Source organism: Cricetulus griseus, chromosome 2 (assembly GCF_003668045.3).
Source record: "Cricetulus griseus strain 17A/GY chromosome 2, alternate assembly CriGri-PICRH-1.0, whole genome shotgun sequence".
In the NCBI taxonomy this organism is placed as follows: domain Eukaryota; kingdom Metazoa; phylum Chordata; class Mammalia; order Rodentia; family Cricetidae; genus Cricetulus; species Cricetulus griseus.
Window position 1 is genome coordinate 334659022 of NC_048595.1, and position 25416 is coordinate 334684437.

The window sequence follows — 25416 nt, forward strand, 5'->3', positions numbered from 1 at the left end:
TCTGGAATATAATGTCTACTCCTTCATTTATGTTACTTTGGCTTAAGAGACCAGACCATCTACAAACAGAATTGCAAAGATCTCATCAAAATTTTGTATAGCCACCTACACTTGTGATAGAAGGCATATGGGTGTTTCTCTGTCAACCACATTGCTATATATAAAGGATAAAGAATGAATTCAGTGGGGCATTGGTGGCGCATGCCTTTAATCCCAGCACTCGAGAGGCAGAGGCAGGCAGATCTCTGTGAGTTCGAGGCCAGCCTTGTCTCCAGAGTGAGTGCCAGGATAGGCTCCAAAGCTACACAGAGAAACCTTGTCTCGAAAAACCAAAAGAAAAAAAAATGAATTCAATGGCATGTGGTTTAATTTAGTGGGAAATTCTTCATTGGGGTTAATTTTAAGTCAGACTTAGTACCATACAAAAAATTGTGAGTTTTCCTTTCATTTGGTAGTACAACTAAGTTAGGAAATTCAAATATCTGGTAAATTTAAAACTAACTCAACCAAAGATCAAAGGAAATGAAATTTACATACCTCCCCATTTTCCTTTTGTAATTTGGATCTTATGGATAAACAACAATTAATATCATTTGTTTTTCTTAATTCTGCAAGAAAGAATTTTTTAAATTACTTTGGATTTTAGCATATTGTTTCCCAAACATTCATGAGTTCCTAGATAAAAACATTGTAGGCATTTCTCCCCTTTTGTGGAAGAATTAAGAGATATTGTGAAGATAAATCATGCAAGCATTTTCAGTTTTTGTTGTGCATAAAAATGCTGACAAATTAAAGAGCAAGACATAGATTTCTTAACTCTTATTATTTACTTCAAGGTAGCTTCAGTGCCCAGGTTCATTTTGTCTAGTACTGTCATGATGGATGAAAATACACTTTCAAGAGTAATGTGGCCAGGATACATTTAAACATTATTCAATTACTAACATACTTTGAATATAAAAATTATATGAACAGATTTCTGGAAGGTACATACTTGCATTTGCTATACTGAAAACAAAGAGCACCAAAACAATAATGATTTTAAAAATCTTAATATAAGGTAAGAAAAATATTGTGTTACTGTTACCTGTTGCTATTCTATGGAAAATGACAGGAATTGGGTCTGTAGTGACTAGGACATCCTCATCATTTTCTGAACTTGACACATATGTATTGTCTGTAAAGAAAGATGAAAGAAGACACTGTATAATTATTACATATCCTCTGTAAAAGCAATAGACATATCTCCATCACTTTAGTCAAGTTCTCAGAAAGGCACATACTGCTTCTAGTATTAACTCAGAAAAAGGAAGCAAACTTATGTGTCACTTAAGCATAAAGTTACAGCCTTTTCAGAGGAGTCCATCACTTCCCCAAGAACACAGATTTTGTGTAGAAAGCACTCTAAACCATGCTTTCCCTTTGTCAGGGGGAAGGGCTTAAGACAGATCTCCCTGTGTAGCCTTCAAATTTAGCATCCTCTTGCCTCTGTCTCTAAGTGTCAAGTTTACAGGAGGCATCTCCTCTAGGCCTGGCACTCATACATTTCTCATACAGATCATTTGGGTGCAGTGGCTTCGCTCATGTCACCGAACAGTACTCTGCTCCATATCAATCCAATCCATTTCAAAAGGTAGGGTAGTCAGCTGAGGTGATAATTAAGGAGCATTTGATATTTTTTAAAAACTCAAAACCAAACAAGCTGGCAACTCCTTTGTAATTCCAACATTTGGGAGGCTGGCATAGGAAGATCATAGAGTTTGAGGCCAGCCTTCTTTACTTAGCTTACTGGTTAGATTTGTCAACGTTACACCAATTAGAGTTATGTGGGAAGGAAGGACTACATATAAAGAACTGCCTCTATTAGATTCATCTCTGAACATATCTATGGGCATTTTCTTGATGAATAATTTATGTGGGGGTGGGGTTCAGCCCCATGTGGGAAGTGCTACCTCCAGGCAAGTGGTCCTGTGTTATATAAGAAAGCAAGTTGGGAGAGCCATGGGAAGCAATGCAGTAAACAGCTTCCTTCCATAAGTCCTGCCTCTGTTCCTTCTTGAGTTTCTGCCATGATTCCCCTCAGTGACAGACTGACAGAAACACCTCAGCCAAATAAACCTTTTCATCCCTAAGTTGCTGTTGTTTATCAAAGCACTAGAAAGCAAACTAGGACACACAGGGAGAAATTCATCTAAATTAAAACAGAACCAAAAATATTAGTTAGGAAAGAGACAGAGGGGAAGGGAGGGAGAGAAACTCTGGGCAGTCATTTACTGAAATTGCACCCTCCATATTGCTGTTATGTAAGCTGCTATTAAGTCTCAGAATCATCTTTCTACAAATTAATTTTATCTAAATGTACTGCACACTGAATATTAAATTATACTTTAAGTCCTTACATTCTTATTCACTATTTTTGTCTCTATAAAAGAAATGTATAAATTTACCTATTCTCCAATAAGTATAGATCTTTAAGTATGGTCAAATAATATCATATTGTAATAATATAACACTCAGTTGCTTATCTACTTCTCTCATTAATGTTTGAAGGGCATCTGTAATTCTGCCATCTCACTAAAGAATGCCCCATAGTACAGACTTTCTAGCTAGCTCAGTGGGTAATGGGATTTTCCACCAAGCCAGATGACCAGGGTTCAATCTCTAGTATTCACAAGTTACAAGCACAGAACTGACTCCTATAAGTTGTCCTCTGACCACCACATACATGGATGGCACACACGCGCACACGAGCACGTGTATACACACACACACACACACACACACACACACTGGGTATAGTGGCACACACCCTTAAATATCAGCACTTAGAAGCAGAGGCAGGCCAATCTCTGGGAGTCTGAGGCCAGCCTGGGTGTGATGGGTTTGAATAAGAATGGCCCCCATAGACCCGTGTATTTGAATGCTGGGCCCATAGGGAGTGGCACGATTAAGAGGTGCAGTCTTGTTGGAGTAGATGTGACCTTGATGGAGGAAGTGTGTCACTGTGGGGGATAGGCTTTGAGGTCTCATATGCTCAAGCTATGCCAGTATGGCAGTCTCCTGCTGACAGCAGATCTAGATGTAATACTCTCAGCTACTTCTCCAGCATCATGTCTGCCTGTAAGCTGCCATGTCTCATCATGATGACAATAAACTAAATATCTGAAACTGTAAGCCAGCCCAAATTAAATATTTTACTTTATAAGAGTTGCCATTGTCGTGGTGTCTCTTCACAGCAATTGAAACCCTAACTAAGACACTGGGTCTACACAGTGAGTTCCAGGTAGCCAGGAATATACCTTGAGACCCTGCCTCAAAAACCAAACCAAAAACAATAAAAATAAAGTGATAGGAAAATAATATAAAGGCAAATTTCCTATAACACTACTAACTTGCTAAAAATAAAACACCCTCAATAAATAGAAACATGGATCAATTTCTGCTCAGATAACTGAAGGAATCTATTTTAAAAAATATTGAGACAGGTTGTAATAATATTGTGTCAGTACCATGAGAATCTGACTTCTAATTGATAGACATAAGTCATTACAGTTCCCCAAATGCACTATTTTTAAACCTTGAAATTGAGTAAATTATATATATTTTCCCACTTATTGTCAGCAGACTTTCCATGAAGAGGAGGCTTTATTGAGTTACCCAGGGGGGAGGTGAGAAAGCATAGACTAGAGTGGAAACAAGGCAAGTCGGCCTCATCACCCTGATAAGCACTAATCACAAGCTGAGTGTGTTTAATTTTCAGACAACATCAGGGGCAATGGAACATATTCACATTTACTAAGTGTCATCACATCACAGATCAAGAAGCAGATCTTGTGTAAATGCATATTGGGAAGGAGATCTTGGGTAAATGATTAGTGTTACATGGAGACTCTGACACCTCTTATCTGAATTCTCTTCTGTCGGGAACTTCATGCATTCACATCGTTTGTTAAAATAAATGGGGAGTAGGGGGTGAACTCTATTCCAGCTAAACTTTTTAACTTTTTAATTCTTTTGGTGTTGTGGTGTTTTTGTTTTTGTTTTCAGACACACTCTCCCTGCATAGTCCAAGACAACCACTGGACCTTCATGGCTAAGGCTCCTACCCCCAAGGGCTGGGACAACAGGCAAAGACTAGTATGGCAAAATTCAGAGACAGATATTTCTCTTCTCTTAAACTCTACTTAGTCTTACTGATGCAAAACTATTTGCTCCCTAATAAAATACACTCTATTTTCCTATAAACAGAGGAGAGTGTGGGGGTAATGGTCAGTGGTAGAGTATTTGAAAAACAGCAGAACACTGGATCCCACCACAGCTTAAGGAGAGAGGCATAAGAAAATAGCATTTAGGAGTAAGGATGGTGACAAAGGCACTTGACAGACAGGCAGAAAAATTAGAAATGCTAAGCCATCCTTAGCAATAGGAGACACTGTCTTAAAAATCAAAGAACAAGACAAATGAAAGGAGGGACATGGGAGCAACAGAAGTAAAAGGTGGCTTCCAGCTAGAAGGAGAGATGAAGAATCCATAAACTGGACAGCATCCACAGGCCACATAATAGCAGTTTAACTAAAGTGTCAGGAGATGGTCCAATAAGACATTAAGGAGGAAAACAAGGAAGGATACAGTGTGTAACTCAACTTGAAGGATTTCCTATGACAGCGGACCTTCCCATAAAACAATAGATAAAACTAGCCTCTAATTCATTTTTAAGAAAACTAAAAAAAAAAAAAGCTTGCTTTAAAATCTGTAAAGAAGTTCAAGTACCAGAACACAGTAAGATTTAATTCAAAAAATTAATCTGTTGACTGTGTGCGGCATGACGCTGGAGGGCAGGATTATGCCTTCAAAGACTCTCTGAGGGATTTTTCTACATGTTTGTAGTTTGGATTAGTCATACTTTCAAATTCTGCTTTAACTCCATGTACTACAAGAATGTTCTGGGGTTTTAGGGCATCTGCTGTTAATTTTTCATTATGATGTAGTAGGTCAGCCATATCTATGATCAGAAAAGAGGCAGAGTAAAAGAGCACACCAAATTGAGAATATCCCATTTGTCGAGTTAAGAAAAGACTAGCAATGTCTCTTCCTCAAAAGACTTAAGTTCTCTGTTGAGAAGTGTATGATCACTGACTCAATCTCCTTGCTCACTATTGCTCTGTTCACAGTTCATAAGGATTTTTCTGAGATGTTGCATCTGTCAATTTCTCCTAGGTTGATGAGCTTAGCCATCCCACTTCTGGTTATTCCCCTAAAATAAAATCAGTAAATCTGAAATCCCTTGTACCTTTAAGTATTATTCAACACGGCCAAGATGTGGAAGACACATAAGTATCCATCAACAACTAAATAAATGAGGAAATTGCAGTAAATATGTATAAAGTAGTATCTACTCAGCCATTAAAAAAGAAAGAAGGAAGGCGGGAGGGAGGGAGGGAAGGAGGGAGGGAGGGAGGGGAGGGAGGGAGGGAAGAGGGGAGGGAAGAAGAGAGGGAAGAAGAGAGGGAAGGAAGGAAGGAAGGAAGCCTGCAATGAAGTAAGTAAACCTGACAGTAATTAGGGTAAATCAAATGAGCCAAAAAAGAGACAAACTACTACTGCCCTGTTCATATGACAGCTAAGGATGTTGAAAGGAAAGAAGCTGAGGGTAGTGTTGAAATGGTAGTTGCCAAGGGCTGTGGACAAAGAAGTGGAAAGCTTGGTCAAAGGGTATAAATATGAAGGTGTACAATGAGGAGGTTCCAGGTTACCTAACACACAGCTTAGGTGATGGTGTATGTGTTAATTGCTTTGATTGTGGTAATCAAATGTAATTTTACATATATGCACCAAACTATATTTTATCTGTTTCTGAAAAAAATTTAAAGTTTTACAAAAGGGAACTGGGATTGTCATGTAAAACAATCCTGTTTCTAATTCAAATAAAAAAAGCTGGAAAAAAACAAAAAAAAAAATATGTACATATTGAGACCAGCCAACTATAGATTTGGTTTTAACTTCTTTATTGAATCTTGGGGGGTTTCACATCATGTGCCCCAATTCTATTCTCCCAGTCCTCCCATTTCTTCCCTCATCCTTGTTGCATCCTCCCATGAAAGAAAACAAAACAAAGTAAGCAAGAACAACAACAAAAAAAATAAAACCCATTATATCAAAACAGAACAAAAAAACACTCCCAAAACAACAAAATCCTTGCGTCTTCTCTCCTGACTCTCCTCACCTCTTCATCTGTCCTGATGGCATTGGTCTTAGATATAAAATGAGGTAGTGTGTTGAAAAGCACGGTGCTACTTGTATGAATCAACCCATCTTCACACTTGTTTAAATAACTACTTCTTACTACTCAGCAGAAAAAAAACAGTGGGATCTTGAAATGTGCAGGAAAATGGATGGAACTAGAAGAAACCATTCTGAGCGAGGTAACCCAGTCACAAAAAGACTAACATGGTATGTACTCTCTCATATATGGATTTTAGATATAGAGTAAAGGATTACCAGCCTACGATCCACACTACCGGAGAAGCTAGTAAAGAAGCAAGACCCTAAGAGAGACATACATGGTCCCCTGGAGCATGGGGGGAGGGGGAGGGATCTAGGAGAATGAGAAGCTGAGAAGAAGAGGGATGAGGAGGACTTGAGGGAGCAGAACGGGTTGAGTCAAAGGAAGAATAGAAGGAAACGAAAAAGGAAATACCATAATAGAAGGAGACATTTTAGGTTTAAAGAGAAATCAGGCACTAGGGAAATGTCTGGAGAGCTACAAAGATGACACCAACTAACATTCTAAGCAACAGAGGAGAGGCTACCTTAAATGCCCTCCCCTGATAATGAGATTGATGACTGACTTATATGCCATCCTATAGCCTTCATCTAGCAGCTGGTAGAAGTAGAAGCAGGCACCCACAGCTAAACACTGAACTGAACTGGAATCCAGTTGCAGAGAAGGATGAGTGATGAGCAAAGGGGTCCAGACCAGGCTAGTGAAACCCACAGAAACAGTTGACCTAAACATCAGGGAGCTCTTGGTCCCCAAACTGATAGCTGGGATACCAGCATGGGACTGATCCAGACCCCAGGAACAAGGGTTTCAGTGAGGAGACCTCAGAAATCTATGGGGCCTCCTGTAGTAGTTCAGTACTTATCCCTAGCATAGGTGTGGACTTTGGGAGCCTATTCCACATAGAGGGATACTCCCTGAGCCAAGACACACGGGGTGGGCCCAGGTCCTATCCCAAAGGATACAATAGACTCTGATGACACCCTATGGAAGGCCTCACCCTCCCTGGGGTGTAGGGAGCCGTTCCTACATTCTCCATTACAATGATGGTGCCTGCAGGCACCAAATGTAAATTATTTCACAGGCGCTGGGTAATTTCCATTCCTTTGATCTCTGCCTATCCCGTGGCTCATTTGGCCTGAGGAGCTGAAGCCATTCATAGGGTAACACGTCCCAGGCGGCCGCGGCCAGCCTTTATTAAGGAACGGGATTCTTGGGCCGGGGTCTCCGCTCTGGTAAGCTTATGCTCTCCCACTCTCAAGATGCATTAAAGCTTTCCTGCAGAAGGATCCGAGTGTCCTGTGTGTTTCTTGCCGGCCGAGAACATAGCGTGTGGGACATCTGGTGCCGAAACCCGGGATGCTTAATTTGGTAACATCACCGGCACTGCAGAGACCCCTCTAACGGGGTGGATTCAGAACTGCAGGGTGGTAAATTCGGAGAGGTATGTCTTTTCTGGACTTTGGCTTGGAAATGTTACTATTTTGGGAGGTTAATGTAGAGGCTTCTGTGCTTTTATTAGGAGCCATTTTTCTCACTGTTGTAGCAATCTTAAAGAAGTCCAGAATTACATGTCAGAAACCGAATGTAGTGAGAGATGGGGCGCGCCCAACAATAAAATATAAGGAAAAAGGACCTCCCGGGATGTCTAGTGACAAGGGAGTGAATAATTTGTTAAGAGAAACAACAACAAATAAGAAAAAAGGACCTCCTGGGATGTCTAATGACAAGGGAGTGAATAATTTGTTAGATGATTCTGTAAATAAGTTTAAAGCTTTAAATCTTGATAGCTCTGATGACTCTAAAAGCTCAAGAGATAAAGTTTTAGAGGAAACAGCTCAGCTAGGTGAAAAAGAAACAAAAAAGGAGGGAGAGAAAATAGGGGATAACCGGTCACAACCCGGTAAATTTAAGAGACCTGTTAATCCAGCGGGTGTACTTCCATCAACACCCCCATTATTTGGTACCGACTCCTTCTTACCATTAGAGGAGCGGAGGAAATTACAGATGGCTTTCCCAGTCTTTGATAGGGGAAAAGGCCATGCATGTTATTCAACACTTCTTGGAAGCCTGGAATGCCTGTGGCTTTAAAGCCTCATAAACATTAACGCTCAGGGCCATACTGAGGCCAAGCGCCAAACCTCAAAACCTAAAAGGCCAAAAAAAATGGTAAAATGGAAAGATATCTTAACTGATCTTTGGAGAGGCCCGGATCCTATTCTCATAAGATCCAGGGGAGCTATTGTGTTTTTCCACAGGATGAAGAAAATCCCCTATGGATCCCAGAAAGACTCACACAAAGAGCCCCTTCGGACCTTCAAAAGTTAAAACTCCACCCTCTCCCCGGGAGTTGAGAGCCGCTATTGTTATCCAGATTAACTCCTGTCCTTGACGGATTGTCATCACTTAAGGGGTGGGGGTGGGATTGTTTGGTGCAGCCGTTTGCTGTGGATTGGTGTTACTTCTCTGGCTGGTCTGTAAGCTCAAGGCTCAAACTAAGAGAGGCAAGATGGTTATCGCCCAAGCGCTTATTTGGCTAACTATGCTTAAGCAATAGGCCGCCAGCCAGACAGCTCTTGCACACCCGGAGCCTAGGCTCATTGCACAGGGTAGAGTGTCTGGTTTGAGCAGCCCATGAGGGTGTCGAGCAAAGGCATCGCACAGAGAAGTTGCCCAATATGCAGGCTTCTCTGGGAGGCATGTTGTCCTGCATAAGGGTTGCCTGCCCGAGCCTCCCTTTCCCAGAAAAACGGCAGAGGACAGGTCGAGAGTGCTTCGGGTCAAGCTAACAGCCTAGTCGCGACTCTCGTACACAGTCTTATTGTTTGATTTGGGAAGGTACAACCTCTGCCTCTATCCCTCAACATATGGGTGACCTAATTGCTTGTAATAATATAAAGCCTTATCATTAATTAATAAAAAAAGGGGGATCTGTAGGGAGCCGTTCCTACATTCTCCATTACAATGATGGTGCCTGCAGGCACCAAATGTAAATTATTTCACAGGCGCTGGGTAATTTCCATTCCTTTGATCTCTGCCTATCCCGTGGCTCATTTGGCCTGAGGAGCTGAAGCCATTCATAGGGTAACACGTCCCAGGCGGCCGCGGCCAGCCTTTATTAAGGAACGGGATTCTTGGGCCGGGGTCTGCGCTCTGGTAAGCTTATGCTCTCCCACTCTCAAGATGCATTAAAGCTTTCCTGCAGAAGGATCCGAGTGTCCTGTGTGTTTCTTGCCGGCCGAGAACATAGCGCGCGGGACACTGGGGAGCAGAAAGGATATGTGATAGGTAGGTTTTAGTGAAGGGGGGTGGTAGGGGAGGAGAGGAGGGAGAAGGTACTGGGATTGACATGTAAAACAGTCTTGTTTGTAATTCAAATAAAAAAAATCTGCAAAAAAAGCAAAACCCATAAGAAATAAAGACAAACAAATAAATAAATAAATAAATAAATAAATAAATACTTCTTCCCTAAGCTTTGTCATATGGGTAACAGCATCATCTTGGTTTAGAGATGGGAAAGTCAGACGTAAGTAGCTAAGGAGTGCATTTAAGATGACAGACTCCTTGAGCCAGAGCAAGAATGCTGAATCTTGAGTTCCCTCATTAGACTCTTCCCATGAGTACCGCATTTGGTTTTTGTTTTCTTTGAAGGTTTAGGCTTTGTACTGTTTTCCTCCTTCTTTCAACCTCTGGAGACAGGTTCTTTTTCTTTTTTAAAAAAAAAAAATTCAGTCATTTATTTTACACCCTACCCACACCCTCCCCCTCCCATCCCTCTCCCCCATTCTCCCTTCCCACTCCCAAGTCCCCTCCTCTTCTCTCTCTATCCAGGAAAGGTCAGGTCTCCTATGAGTATCAATAAAACATAGCACATCAAATTGCAGCAAGAGTAAGCACCTCTCCATGTATTGAGGCTGGGCAACGTGACCCAGGTTGAAGAGTATGGTCCCAGAAGAATCAGAGACAGTCCCTGTTCCCGTAAGAGGACTAAGCTGCACAACTGTAACACATATGCAGACGGCCTAGGTCAGCGAGACAGGTTCTTAAGTTCATGTTTGTAGAGGATATAGAGACCTTTGTTAAGCTGTTAACCACAGAGTATTTCCCATCAATATCACAGCTTCTGTGGATCATCGGTATGGGAAAGTGTAGCAACGGAAAAGCAACTCTCACTGATTTTACTCAGTTTCAAGTACAAAGGTCACTTAAGTCAAGCCACTCCATTCATTATTACTATGTAACTTAAGAGAAAGGTTAACTGTAGTGATAAAAATTAATTATGCTGATTTTATATTATAATCTGGATACTCTCCCTGAATCATCTCTAAAATTTTGTCATTTTTTTTCAAAGTAACCAATTATTATCTTCTTTTAATGGCAATGAAAACAAAACTAAAGGAAACTAATTCTTTTAAACTACTTAAGCAATTAATTGATTAAATAATTATAAAGTGGTAAAGCTTGATTTTTTTCCTCAATCAAAAGGTCAATACTTTGTCACTGAATTGTGTTTTACATATGAGAATCATGATCCCTCAGAAAACTGTAGCATATTACAAGATATAAATGTGTGTTGACTGTAAAAACAATTACATGAAAGGGCTCCACTTAGAGTGTTAGGATTTCAATTCTCACTTAAGTTGCTAATTGGCAGTTACACAATGTTCAAGTATGTCATTTGTAAGTCAGGCTTTGGAGTCACAGCGACCAAATAATCCAGAAGGTACCACCTCAGTCCTCTACACCCAACAGAAAAAATGGAGGAGAGATGAGAGAATTCTGTCACACAGTGACTAAACCTCCTAATTGGAGTGAGAAAACGTGAGTAGTGCAGTCTAGCAGTTGGGTCTTAGAGTCAATCTGTGACTTGCCGTGCATATACCATTTCAAATCCATTTCCAAAAATGAAATCTTCTCTGCAAGACTCAAAGAAGACAGAAGGTTACTTTACATTTTCATTTGATTTTAAAAAGTGACCTTGTATCTATGTCATTACATGTACTGGATTCCATGGAAGACTTTAAATCTGCATTTCATAGACATAGATTACGAAATGAGTGTTCATCAATGACACAAGTTAATGAAACAAAATTATACACTGAAAAATATTCCTAGGGACTTAAGTGAGTGCAGCATTCGGCTCCTAACTGAGGGGGACAATTAGAGCACAGGCAGGACAAAGAAAGCCCCATACTATCAAGATTAGCAAACCATCCTCCAAAGATAGATGAATAAGCCCACAGACATTACCAGAAAGAATTAGTGAAGGCAGTACCAGGATTGCTGAATTTGTTAATTAAAAAACAGCAAAAGGAGCTATTTGTTTGAAATAATTTTAGAAATAGGCAAAGGGTCCTGTAAAACAAACCAAAGTGCGGGAAAAGAAGAACAAATCTAAGTACCATGAATGAGAACAGAGGGAGAATAAAGCTACATAAGATTTTTTTTTTACAATGGACCAAACAGTATGAAATACTTTTTTTCTTAAAAAAACAAAACAAACATTTCAACAATGTAGAGACTTTTCAAAAAGACATATAGGAAATATACTGCTGAGATTAAACAAATCCATAATCATGACAGGAAAACCACAAATGTCCTAAGCATATCTCACCACATCTAAAGGGACAGGCTCTGGCAGGCTTGCTTGCTAGCTCTATAAATGCCTAAAGAGCCAGTCAGTTCCATTAGCATCTTGCCGTCCATAATACCAAGTACAAAACAACATGTGTACAGTTCTGGCAGGTACCATCCAGATGCTTAGCATCATAGAGAAGCACCTTATTATCTGACGGAGGAATTGACTCCTCAACAGAGGCCAAGTATAGACTCAATAGCCCTCTGTGTTCTGAAACATGGTAAACAAAAAATAAAACATGCTACTTTTGATACAAAACTGCCAAGTTTCCTATTATTGAAAATTATTCTAGAAGTTCTAGGAAGTGGGGGGAAGCAATGGCTATTAGGAAGGAAAAAACATAATTTTATATAATATTGTCAGTCTGGAAAATTGAAACTTATTGACTAACAAACCTCAAATAAATCTGGATTAAAATCTAATAAAAAGGAAAATATTATCGCACTAACAGTCACTCTGAAGGCCCAGATCACTTCCTCAGAAGCAACAATTGCCAGAGGTAAGATGCAGGTGGTCACCAAGTGCCATGTCCCTACATGTTCCTAGGAAGCATTCTTTGATTTCTGCAGCACATATTCTTCAAGGATGAATATCATGATTGCTGCTTTTTTTTTCTGTTACCAATAACGGCATTCAGAATTAGGTTCAACTGCACACCTGGAAGCACTTGGTACCTGTACTCTGCTGCTGTATTTGATGGACCAGATGCATCGACCAACTGAAAACTCAGCCTCGGCATTTAAACCAGAATACACAAATCTGCTACCCCCTCAGCAAAATAATACCTACTCTAATCAAGTAGATCAAATATGTATTTAAATTCTGTTATCTTGGGGGAAATGAATTAATTGCCTTGGAGATTTATTACAAACTTACTCCGAGATGAGACTTTAGTAAAAGGAACACAAATGAAAAACCAATGTTTTATTAAGAAAATTCAAATTATAGGGGCTGAAGAGATGGCTTAGTGTTGAAAAGCACTGGCTGCTCTTCCAGAAGACCTGGGTTCAATTCCCACCACCCATATGGCCACTCACAACCATGTAAAACTCTAGTCCCAGGAAATATGACGCTCTCTTCCAGCATGTGTGGGAACCGCAGGCACATGATGCACAGAAGACCAACATTCCAGCAAGACACCCATACACATAAATTGAATTCCTTTCAATTTTGATAGGTTAGTCATGTGACTCAGTGACAAGACACTTGTCTAGCATGCACAAGGCTGCGTTCAATCCCAAAAACTGCGAAAAAGTTAATGAAAAAATAAATTTTGGGGGCTGAAGAGATGGCTTCGTGGTGAAGGTCCCTGGCTGCTCTTCCAGAGACCTTTCCCTCAATGCCCAGCACACAACCATCTGTTAAACTTTTCCAGGGGATCCAACCAGAATGCACATGGTGCACACCCGTGCACATAGAAGAAACATTCATACACATAAAGTAAAATAAGAGATCTTTTCAAAAATAAACAATTAAATAAAACAATATTTAAATCTTTAGATAGAACCAAGTTCTATTTTCAAGCACTGATTCCCCAATGAAGAGAAAAAGAAGTACTACCTCTTCGCCACCAGAGGGAGCTAAGCATTGGGGCTGCTTGGTTTACCACACACCACCACCACAAGTGATAAAAGATTCTCTGAACTCGTCTAGTGGTGCTTTCATATGGAAAATATGAGTAATGGTTATTTGCTTGAATAATTTATCTCCGGGTGTACTTATATGTGTATGGGAGGTTTTTTGTTTCTTTATCGAAATAGGGTCTCTCTGTAGCCTTGGCTGTTTGGGAACTCACTATGTAGACCAGGCTGGCATCAAACTCCCAAGTGCTGAATCAAAGGTGTGTGCCATCAGAACCAGCCTGTTTAGGTTTACTTTTTAAATTAAGCAGTTCATAATTTGGCAGGAAGATTATTGGCATACATTTCTTTAGAACTTAATTATTTTTCTGTGTGTCCATTTGCAGCAAGCACTTAATATTTTTAATGAAATGAAGCTACCAAGGGAGTCCATATGAATGCTTTCATTGGGAAATTACAATTGATTCTGGACCAAGTGTTCAAGTATCTGACAATCAACAGGAATCTTCCTCTGACGTTATGTCTCATCTACCAGCGCTTCATGGTTCCATAAATGTACACATATTTCAAATCTCCAGAAGACCAAAATGTACTCATTAAAAAGGAAGGAAACATATTACCTGGATAATCTTCTGAGACGTGCACTGAGTAGGACACACTGTAAAGATACAGAAAAGAGAAAAGGCTTCAGTTACTGTAGAGAGTCCGTGCTTTCCCACAAGAAAATCCAACCCTGTGTTGCCCATCTATTTGTACAACTACAAGTATAAAAGCACAGAACCCACAAAGACCAGAAAGCTGACTCTAAAGTGATACAGGAAATGTGCAGGTGTGAATTTGGACGTCAGCAGGTCTCCCCGATCCTTCCTGTCTCAGCTGGTACTTTGCCCTCAGCTTATCAACAGGACTTGTCATTTCAGCAGTACATGAAGGCTCTTCACAATTCTGTTCACATTTCCCCAAGCCTTCTTTCCATATGAGAGAGAATGGTCAGGAGCCGGGACAGCACTCAAGAATTTACATTGTTGGTGAACTTGGCTGAGGAAGGGACTCGGGACCCTGTACACATCAGACACTCTGCCACTCAGCTGTGCTCCCAAACCCACATCTATTTTCAATATCACTTCCCCACAAGTGTTTTTAAAGAAGTGTCATTTTACTTAAAATTAATGATATGGTGGATGCATCTAATTAAGTTATTCCTCTTTGTTCAGTCTTTAAAACCATTATATATAACAAATAAAATGTTTTAGTTCTGAGGACTGCATTTCCGGGGGAGGGGGAAATTTAAATTGTATGTCAACAATTTCCCAACTCCTTTCTCAGGAATGATGATGTTTCTACAAATGTATTTCAGATGACAGGAATTTAGACAACCTATTTGTTCATTTTTCTATCTCTGTCAACAAGACTGCACATCTCTTGAGGTTCAAGCTCCATGTCCATTTATATGTATAGCGTGGTCAACTGCTTTAGCACATGATACTCAGGATTCGTATCAAATAACATTAGTTATTTGAATGGGTGAGAGGTGTAGTACCAAAAAGACATGTTACTGTTCATAAAGAACAACATGATGACCACTTCAGAGAGGTACAATAGCAAGCAATGAACATGATAGAAAAGAAGATGGGCAGTGGAAAGACTAATCAGTTACTTTTTAACTGATTCATCTAAGGTTGTAAGGAATGGACAAAGATTCATCTATCTTACATGAAGCTCTCCTTTTTGCTTATATCTTATGTACACATAGCAGAACACAAAAACCAAGAGATAGAAAAGTATGTGTTATTCTATGTCGTTTTGTCATGCATGAAACACATATGTACTACATAATTAAGACCCAGAACTATTCAGCCATGCTGTCTCGGCAGATACACTTGTCACCTCTCCGCCTTAGTGTTCCTAGCTTCACACAGCCACCAATCAGTTTTCCAGTAGTTCTACAACTCTGTCATCTCAAGAGTGTGATATAAATGTGTGTATGTGTGTGAGTGTGTGCTCAAGTGCAGAAAAATGTACAGTAAGAAACAAAATGATGTTTTAAGGCAAAGTTATTATCTCAAAAAATTACTCTAATAGTAGGCAGTATTTAGAATGGAAAGAAGAAAAAAGCAACATAGGACCCCTTCACAGTAGTGAACTGAGAGCACATCTTAGTGGAATGTAACGTGTGGGGAGGGAATGACAAGACCCAAGCAAGTGGCAGATGCTGAACCCTAGCTTAGGGAATCAAATGCCAAGGAGGTAAAATATCCACATCACTAATGCCTCAACCTTGGGAGAGGAAATAAACACTCTGACCCAAGGTGAGTTTTCTCTCTCATGACTCACTTGCTTATACAGTGGGAATACACTACATAGCAATCAAATTCTTGTTGATCACTCTACCCTTTCTAATCCTGCATTTCTGTATGACAGAAGCCAGGCACCTAGCCAAAGATTCTACACAATTCCAAGTCAAATCGATTTACAACACCCTATGTTCTCAATCAACAGTGTTTGGCCTGTTTTTCACTCAAATCAATGTCTAAATGTCAAATGAAGGCTTAATCTGTTCCTCTGTCTTCATCCAGTCAGGGGGCCTGCTACAGACTAGCAGGAGTCATATAACTTGAAGACCCAGACTATCTGGGTGACAGAGAAAAAGTCACATACACAATCAGCATCAGACTCGTTTCAGAAAAATCAGAGAATCCACATCTATGCCCTCCAGATCTTGTGTGATGGTTTTGTGGAAGGCTACCAGTCACACAGCAGTGGTAACCCAGTAATCTGTATATTTTGTTTTATTGAGACAGGATTTTGGGGAATTCTGAGTAGCCTGAAGATCACCATGTAACCCTTTTGACAGTGACCCCTGTCCTTGCCCCCATGTCCAGAAAGCTGGGATCACATGTGTGCATCACCACACTGATGCCTCAAGCACTACAATTAACAGGAATTTCCCATGAATGAATGTGCTCTGGAGAACTCAGTTGCATTTCTAAAAAGATACAACCAATCTTTTACATTTCCCAGAAACCAAAGCTAACACTGACAATTTTACTTTACCATCCTAATGTCCTCATAGTAATAACAGATCCATGTTCATGACCAGACTGAATTTTTCTAGAATCAAACAGAAAACAAAAGCCCTGCAAAATGATTCATCAGTTCCCTGACCTAAAGCGTGTTTTTGGGTGAATACCAGGAGGAAAACCACCAGGCCTGTAAAATCTTAATCAGTTTCACTCTGTAGCTTGCAGAACTCTAATAATACAATCCAGTACTGGCAGACTTGGATGATTAAGCTCACGGCTCTAAATAGGTAGGGCCAAAAGGGCTGGTGAGGAAGGGGTGGGCAAAGAGCAAAGTTTAAGTAGCTTTCAGAGTCGGGTTGGAATATGCTGTACTTAATAAAAAACTGTAAGGCATGCAAGTGAAATACTGGAAAACTGAAAATGAAAGAAGGAGACATGAGAAAAGCCTGAAGCTCTAGACTCCTGCTCCTTGGGGGGATGTCCTCTTAACCGTGCACTATGCTGTTCTGTGAGTATATTTAAGAGCTTTGTCAGACAATGTCAAGTAAGTCGCATGTGTTTGGTATATTCTATAAGAGGATCACAGTGTGAGATGCTTCTGGTCAGAAGTGGAAACCGGAGTCCATAAAGTATTTCCATTCCCTGAGTGATTCCTCTGATGTGATCCGGCCCCAGGACAGACATCTCTCCTCATCAGACCCAGAAGGCCATCCAAAAGGAGCTGTCCGATGCTCAGCCTGTGCCAGCCTTACATTTGGGCTTGACTCCTATCACTGGAATCATTTTCAGGGCCATTCCTGTATTTAAAGCTATCGTTTGCACCTTACACCCCTTTTCTCCCAAACCACATGATCGAGAGCCAGAAGACACAAATTTACCCTTCTTTCCCAGCTTCTTAGCTTTAATAAAACTATTTCAGGATGGTAGGAAAACCACAGGTGTGATGGGCAAACTTAAAGCCAGGCAGGAATACACGGAAAATCCCTGCCTCAAAATAACAATAATAAAAATGATAGTTATAATAACTTTAAAAAATTAAAAGAATAATATGGAGGTGTGATGATTTGAATAAGCAATGAATGTCCCCTAAAGTCTCAGGCACCTAAATACTTGGAGTCCCACTAATGGCACTTTGGGCAGGTTTAGGAGGTGTATCCATGTTGGAGGATATATATCACTGGAGGTGAACATGGAGTGTTTAAACACTCGAACCACTTCGAGTTCTCTAGTTCTCATTCTCCTTTCTTTCTCTTCCCCCCTCTCTCTCTTCTTTCCCTCCCTTCTTCCCCCTCTCTCCTCTCCTCTGCATCTCTCTCTCTCCTTTTTGCTTGCTGTCCAAGATATGAGCTGTCAGCTAGCTGCTACAGCCACCATGACTGACACTTCCTTTTGTGTCCCCTTGCCATGATGAACTTTTATCCTACTGGAACCAAAAGCCAAATAAGCCCCTCCTTTTATAAGCTGCCTTAGCCACGGTGTTTTATGGAAGCAATGGAAAAGAAACTAATGCAAGGGGTAATGGAAGACAGTGTCTTAAAATAGAAGCCAGAACTCAGACTAAAAATAATTGTATTTTAGACTCAGAAGAGATTTCAGGGGTACTGAATTCAACACCTGTATTTAATAATACACCCCCAAACACTGTGGCCATCTGTGAAGCAAAAACTCCTGGGTCCTGAGCTCATTTTTTCTTCACAATACCCAAGGTTTTGACAGAACAAACGAAGTCCAGTATTGTACAGTGCGATGCCTCTTTTGCTTGCTCCCCAAGTTTTAAAAAACATTTCTTAATAACAGCACCTTTAGATCTTTAGGCTTTCCTAGTTAAATCAGAGTTTTGAAATTCACACAGGGAAAAGCAAAAGACAGAAATGAATGCAGGCCTGGAGGTTCTTTGTTCACCTTGAAGTGAGATGCTGAAAACCAACAACAGATAACCACACTCATCACTGCCTTGCAGCCTGGAGCTTCTGCACCTTTGGTGCTGCAGATTGAAAAGAAATTATCCTAGAGCCCTACCCCCAGGCTCATCACTAGTGCTTTCTGGACCATTAGGAGCTCAGTTTGCTAGTTTGATCCCATTCAAGACCCACAACATTCACCTTTTTGCTCATTATCATGTTTCATTTCCCCCAAACTCTTTTCTAATTATCTGGGTCAACCAGCTAGGGTTCCTTCATTCTTCACCAATTATCAGCTGCAATCGTTGAGTAGCTTCAGGATTAGGGATCCTAGTTTACTTTCCCACTTCACTAAAATCCTTCCCTCACCCCCATCAATACTGACCATGTCAAGCTCCGTGGAGTTCCAAGGTCTCATTTGCCTCACCTTCCTCCCTAGACCCTACATCTTGAAATAAGCATAGAAGCTTCATCTCTTTGTGTTCTGCTCTTGAGCTCTGTCTCGCTCAAATCTTTAAACAAAATTTTCATTTCTTAGGCCTTCACAGGTTCCTCCAGACTTCAGTCTGCCTGGCTCTAGATAAATGCTCCCTCTACAGCACCTTCACCTCCTTCACTGTGAAGCCCCAACCTTGCCCCTGGAGACCCTAAAAGCTCCAAATGGTAGATTCAATCCTGCTTGAAACTGTACCCTAGACCTCTGAAAGTTGCAGGGAAGCCAGTGACACTAAGGGATGTAAGCCCACATGGACATCCAGGGCCCTCAACTCCAGCTACTAAAGATTCAGAACCCATATCTCAGATTCCTCCTGTTTTCCTTTTCTAAATCTTGACAATTTTCCAAAACCTAGTAACAAGTTGCCCTCTGGTCACCAAATCGTTTCATTTCACAATAAGGTAAAAGAGATTGCCATTTGGCTATTCCCTCTTGCGCCTGAACTATTTCTCCCACCAGCCACCCACATACAGACTTACAGTACCTTCTTGCCTATACCCATACTTGGTCCTTTCGACCAAGTCTAACATGCCAATTTGCTATACAGATCCCACAAACCCACACTCCATTTGGGACTTTTGTTCTATTAGTAGCACGATTCCACAATTTATAATATGTATGCCACTATGGTAGTAGGAAGGTTTAACTACAAGGATAGTAAGAAGAACACTATTTAAAATGAACTGGGGGCTGACTTTGGTCAGCCCCAAATGGGGGCTGACCAAAGAGCTAAGCAGGTAAGGGCACATGCCTTCAAACAATACAAGCTGGCAAAGCTGAGTTTGATCGCCAGAACCCACATGGAGGAGGAAGGAGAAAAGGTATTACACAATGCTGTTCTCTGAATTCTATACCCATACTGTGGTATATATACACACATGAACACTGGTGCTAAAATTTTAAATGTAAAGTACCCATTCTCCTAAGCATTATATTGTATCTGTATGATTACTATACTATACAACTTAAAACATAGTGGAATAGAAGTTTTTTTTTTTTTTCAAGGCAAGGTCTCCAGTAACCTAGGCCTTAAACTCCCTGTATAAATACGATGACCTTAAACTTCTGATCTTCCAGCCTCCATCTCCCATATGCTGAGATGACACATAAGAACCCACACTCAGTTTTATGTAGTGTTAAGTATTGAACTCAGGACATGCTAGGTAAACAACCCGCCAACTGAATTACATCCTCACCCCAAGAATATTTTTAAATCTGTAATCCCGGTACTTGGGAGGTGGAGATAAGAGGATCTGAGATTCAAATCACCCTCAGCAAAATGGGAAGTTTAAGGTCAGCCTAGGCTATATGAGACCCTGTCTCAAAACAAAACAAGAACTTTAGAATGTAGTAGCAAAAAGGTATTTCTGATACAGTAAGGGAAACCCATTTGGTTTGATGAGACATATTTCCATTCATATTAATAAATATATACCAACTGCAAATGTACTTACAGACATACCGATTGAAAAGAGTAGCTCCCTCTATCACTCCCTAGAATTCTGAATGCAATTAGTCTTCATGTATATCTGAATTATTTCAATCAGTGTAACTACACTGTGTACTGAGACATGGTGCTAGTGTTGCTTAGACACTCCATTTATGCACTAGTCATGCTGGAAGACAAGTTTTGCACCACGGCAGGGGAAGCTGCAGGGACACCACTGATGCCTCTTATCCCCCACAATAAGCAGGATCCTTGACTTCACCAGAAAAGAATTCAGGATGAGTTCTTGTAATGCAGGGTTGGAGTTTATAAGAAGGGATTTTAACATGAGTTTTGCATGGGGGTTATGAACAGAAGAGTACTTGAATGAACACTTATGAACACATGAGACACCCAGAATGCAAGAGGAGGCTTCTCAAAGGAGAACTGTGTTTTATTGCCTTTACAAGGTCCAAATATATGGTTTAGGTGGGTTTTAATGCTATCTTTAGAGAGCTGTTATGGAATTAAAAGATCTCAGGTGGTTTCCAAGGTACACAGAGTGGGATGACCAGAAACATCCTCTACCACAAGAGTTCTGTGCAAAGTAAAAATATTTCTGATGTTGAACAATCTTTTTGTACACTATGAATATATATTCCTTTCACTGGCTAATAAAGAGCTGACTGGTCTATAGCAGGGCAGGGCAAGGTTAGGCAGAAAAAAAAAAAACAGACTAAGGATGCTGGGAAGAAGAAGGGCAGAGTCAGAGGAACCATTATCAGAGACAGAGAGAAGCAAGATGGGCATGCCATACTGAGAAAAGGTACTAAGCCACGTGGCAAAACATAGATTAAAAATGTGGGTTAACTTAAATGTAAGAGTTAGCTAGTAACAAGTCTGAGCTATTAGCTGAAGTTTATGATTAATACTGTCTCTGCGGGGTTAGTTGGGAAAACAGCTGCCAGGACAGGAAAACTCCACCTACATATTTTCACAGTAAACAAAAGGTAATAATCTCATTTGTGAGATTTCTAAAAACTATGTGAGAAAGGGGGAGTGCTACATTCAAGGCTACAGATGCTCAGTCCTTATGCATATTGCCATCTTAATGTTATCTGAAAATATTTTCATACGTGAGGAATAGTGTCTCTACATAGGTATTTTTCATAGCAAATATTAATTTGCTGGAAGTCTCCATCCTCAATTGAGGAAAAGCTTTAGCCAGATTCCTGAATGAAGGACTCCTTTCCCTTCCCATCTCCACGTTTCCATCTTTCTACTCTGCCACACACACTAACTTTCCAATTTGTATCATTGCTGAGATATGTCTGTCTGTCTGTTAATTCTCTCTCTCTCTCTCTCTCTCTCTCTCTCTCTCTCTCTCTCTCTCTCTCTCTCTCACACACAACACACACCACACACACACACACACACACACACACACACACACACCAGATTATATGGATTTGAAGTTTGAAATGAGACTCTGATATTATGAACTATATGATCACTGCTAAGCATTTTCCTACTTCAATTTCCTTATCTGTGATTCTTCTCTTAGAGTTGCTACGAAGATTATATGAGACAACACGAGTTCTAAAGAGGAATAAAACCAGATGCACATTTTAATTAATGGTAGTTTTACTCCTACAAAGCATTATTTCCCTAGTTCACACCTCATCCACCTTCAAGACTCAATCCCAGGCCAAGTTCCTCTCAGTCTTCGCCAACTCCAAGACAGAAGAGTAGATTCCATCCTGTAAGTACCACTTGACATTGACACCACATCTCCTCCAGACTTCAGGGGAAGAACAATTGCTTTTATTCTCAAATTGTCAGGGCCAAGAAAGAGTGGCATATAACTCAATACATAATTTGGAAGTGGATGCATAGATCTTATTTTCCAAAATTCTTGAGTGCTATAACAATACCCTACCTGAGGAGTATTTAAGTTTTTAGAAAAAGAATGAGCAAATGCTGCCTGCAACAGCTCACTGTGCACATATGCATCACCAGCACAAACAGTAAGATTCAGACCCCACTGTCATTTGCTTTCACGTACTTCTTGTGATGTGAAAAAGCAGACTGAACTCTAGATGCCAGTATCATTGTGTAGTCTCTAAGACTTGCATTTCCAAGTCTACAGAATGAGGGTAGCAGGTTCATTACAGCACTCCCATGGATATAAGCTCAAACTCAATGGCACATTACACAGAAAGATTTCAAAGATGTTAAAAATAGATAAATAAAAAATGGAAGTCCCAATTGTTTTCTCTTCTGTTTCTATAGCAGTTCAACATTAATTAGCAAATTACTTGCCAGAAGTGAACTATGCATTGAAGTTCTATGTAAACCACTCCCATTTTGAAAATGTAGTGAAAGGATTGTCAGTTCTCTGAAACAGAAGTGGACAGGAGGAAAACCCACCAGTGTCAGGTGGAAACATTTGACTGGGAATTGTTTCAATATCACTCAGCACTCTTAGTCAAGTTCCTCCGCATCAGGACTGGGGACACACATTCTCACTGTAGAAAACAAAGCTAACTAGGTAAATTATCAATCCCTACAAAAGCAAAAGACTGCAGATCCTGAATAAACATTAAGATAGTCAATCACGTATGTTCCCATTTCCAGGACATTTTGGCAATTTTTAAAGCTATTTGATCAGATGAAATAACACGACCAAATGTAAAGAAATGCTTTTCCTGTGTGTATTTAAAGCCATGGCCTAGTCTGTGTCAAGGGTGGGCTCCCTCTCATAGTATGGATCTCAAGTTGGACCACTCCCATAATTTCAACATCAACTCTGTCCCACTATATCTTGTAGGCAGGGAAAATTGTAGGCCAGAGGTTATGTGGCTGTGTTAAGGTCCAATCCCTCCACTGGAAATCTTGACTTGTTACAGAAGATGGCTTGTTCAGGCTCTGTAGCAACCATTGCTAGGAGTCTTAGCTAGGGTCACCCTCATAGGTTCCTGGGAGTTTGCATTGCACTAGATTTCTAGCCCATCTCAGAGGTGCCCCTGATTCTAGGCGTCTTTCTCAGAACCACCAAAAACAGAATGTGTATGGGACTGACCTTGGCCCTCTATACATTTGTTACAGTGGTGAAGCTTGGTGGGAATCCTAACAGTGGGAACAGAAGCTGTTTCTGGTTCTATTCCCTGCTTTCAGGATCCTTTCCTCCTACTGGGTGACCTTGTCCAACTTTAATAAGAGAGGAGGTACCTAGTCTTATTGCAAATTGACATGCCATGGCTGTCTGATACCCATGGGAGGCCTGCACTTTTCTGAAGAGAAAGGAGAAGGAGTAGATGGGTGGGAAAGAGAGGAGACTGGGAATAGGAACTAGGAGGAGAGAAGGGAGGGAGGGGAAACTGTGATCAGGCTGGGGGATAATTAATTAAATAATTTTTAAAAGTTAAAAAAAGAAATAGACACAAATACAAGTTCATCAAGATAAATCCCAGCCAAGTGTGTAGCTCACACCTTTAACTCCAGTACTCAGTAGATAGAGGCTTGGGCTACATAGTGAGAGCCAGGACAGCCAGAGCTTGAGATCCTGTCTGGGAAAACATATACACATGCGCACACACACACACACACACACACAACACACACACACACACACACACACACACACACACACAGAGAGAGAGAAAGAGAGAGAGAGAGAGAGAGAGAGAGAGATGACAGAGAGACAGAGAGAGATCTGTACAGTGTGCAACCAAAATTGAGATTCATGTATGATTCATGTTAATAAACACTCACTCATATTTGCAAGTCTTTACCTTCACCATTTTATACCTGAATCTATCAAGGGTTACAAAAGCTGCTGCATACACAAAATAGCAAAACTTAAATAAAGAGTGAATATGAAAAAATAAATTTATAGCTGAAATCAAACTTTTGAGTTGCAGGAAAAAATATTGAGAAAATACTATCTATCAACACTCAAGAGAGATACACACCAGAAGTAGTAGTATACTGTCTTAGTTGGGCTTTCTATTGCTGTGAGGAGTATCATGATCACCACAGCAACTCTTATAAAGGAAAACATTTAATTAGGGGGCTTAGAGTTCCAGGGGTTAGTCCATTATCATCACGGCAGGACATGGCAGCATGCAGGCAGACACGGTGCTGGAGAAGGAGCTGAGAGTGGAGAAGGAGCTACATATTGATCCCACAGGAAACAGGAAGTAGACTGTCTCACTGGGTATAGCTTGAGCAAAGGAGACCTCAAAGCCCAAAGCCACAGTGACACACTTCCTCCAAGAAGGCCATACCTACTCCAACAAGGCTATAACTTCTAATAGCTCCTTTGGAGACTGTTTTCTCTCAAACCACCATGTATACCATCTGAGCAAATTCCTCAAAATTTTAGGCACACAAAATGAGTTCTTGCCAAGTTCATTTCTTGTAGAATACCAAAACAATTCTCAACAGCAAGTAGAGGCCCTATAGAACCCTGCCTACTTGTGTCACCCTTCCTTATCTCACATCACTGTTCCGAGTTCCCTGTATGACCCAGCCAAACAAACAAAACAAAGGCTGAAGTCGGGGGAGGGGGGGTGGACTAGGAAGATGTCTTAGCACTTAACAGCAAATACTGTAGACTACAGACCAAGGTTTGAATCCCAGGCCATAGCACGCCATGTCCATGTCTGGAATTCTCTGTGCATTTTGTCTCCTTGACTTCCTTTCACCCCTCAGATCAGATCAAATGTGCCATTCTAGGGAAGGCTTTCTGATCTCCTCCCAGGTTTGTGGCTCTCAGCCAGAGCAGTCACAGCTTGAAATTACACACCCATCTGCGAGACTCACTCCCACCTGTTTCCCCCAGAAGTCTATGAGTGCAAAAGGCCATTTTTTTCCGGGTGATTAATAATACTGATGCACACTGTTGTCTTGTTTTTAAACAGCCATTTTTATACTATATTAGTCCCATGCAAAAGTCAACGGTATATTTAAAGAATGTCTTACACTTACCACAGAGAGCACTATGTTTGTGGAATTAATGTTTGTTTATAACATACAAATCCTTTGATCTTCCCATGCTAAATAAACTA

The 25416-nt window shown here is 40.6% G+C and overlaps 1 protein-coding gene across 3 annotated transcripts in view; it reads right to left on the reverse strand.

Annotated features, from left to right (window-relative positions):
- The window catches only part of Parp8 (poly(ADP-ribose) polymerase family member 8), a 169188-nt gene that overhangs the window by 70510 nt on the left and 73262 nt on the right, over positions 1-25416 (reverse strand). For all 3 annotated transcript variants that reach the window (XM_027401423.2, XM_027401422.2, XM_027401421.2), the window contains exons 4-6: positions 14119-14156; positions 1088-1177; positions 538-608 (exon numbers count right to left, since the gene is read on the reverse strand). In XM_027401423.2, coding sequence (XP_027257224.1) covers positions 538-608; positions 1088-1177; positions 14119-14156 — 199 coding nt within the window. The remainder of the gene's footprint in view (positions 1-537; positions 609-1087; positions 1178-14118; positions 14157-25416) is intronic.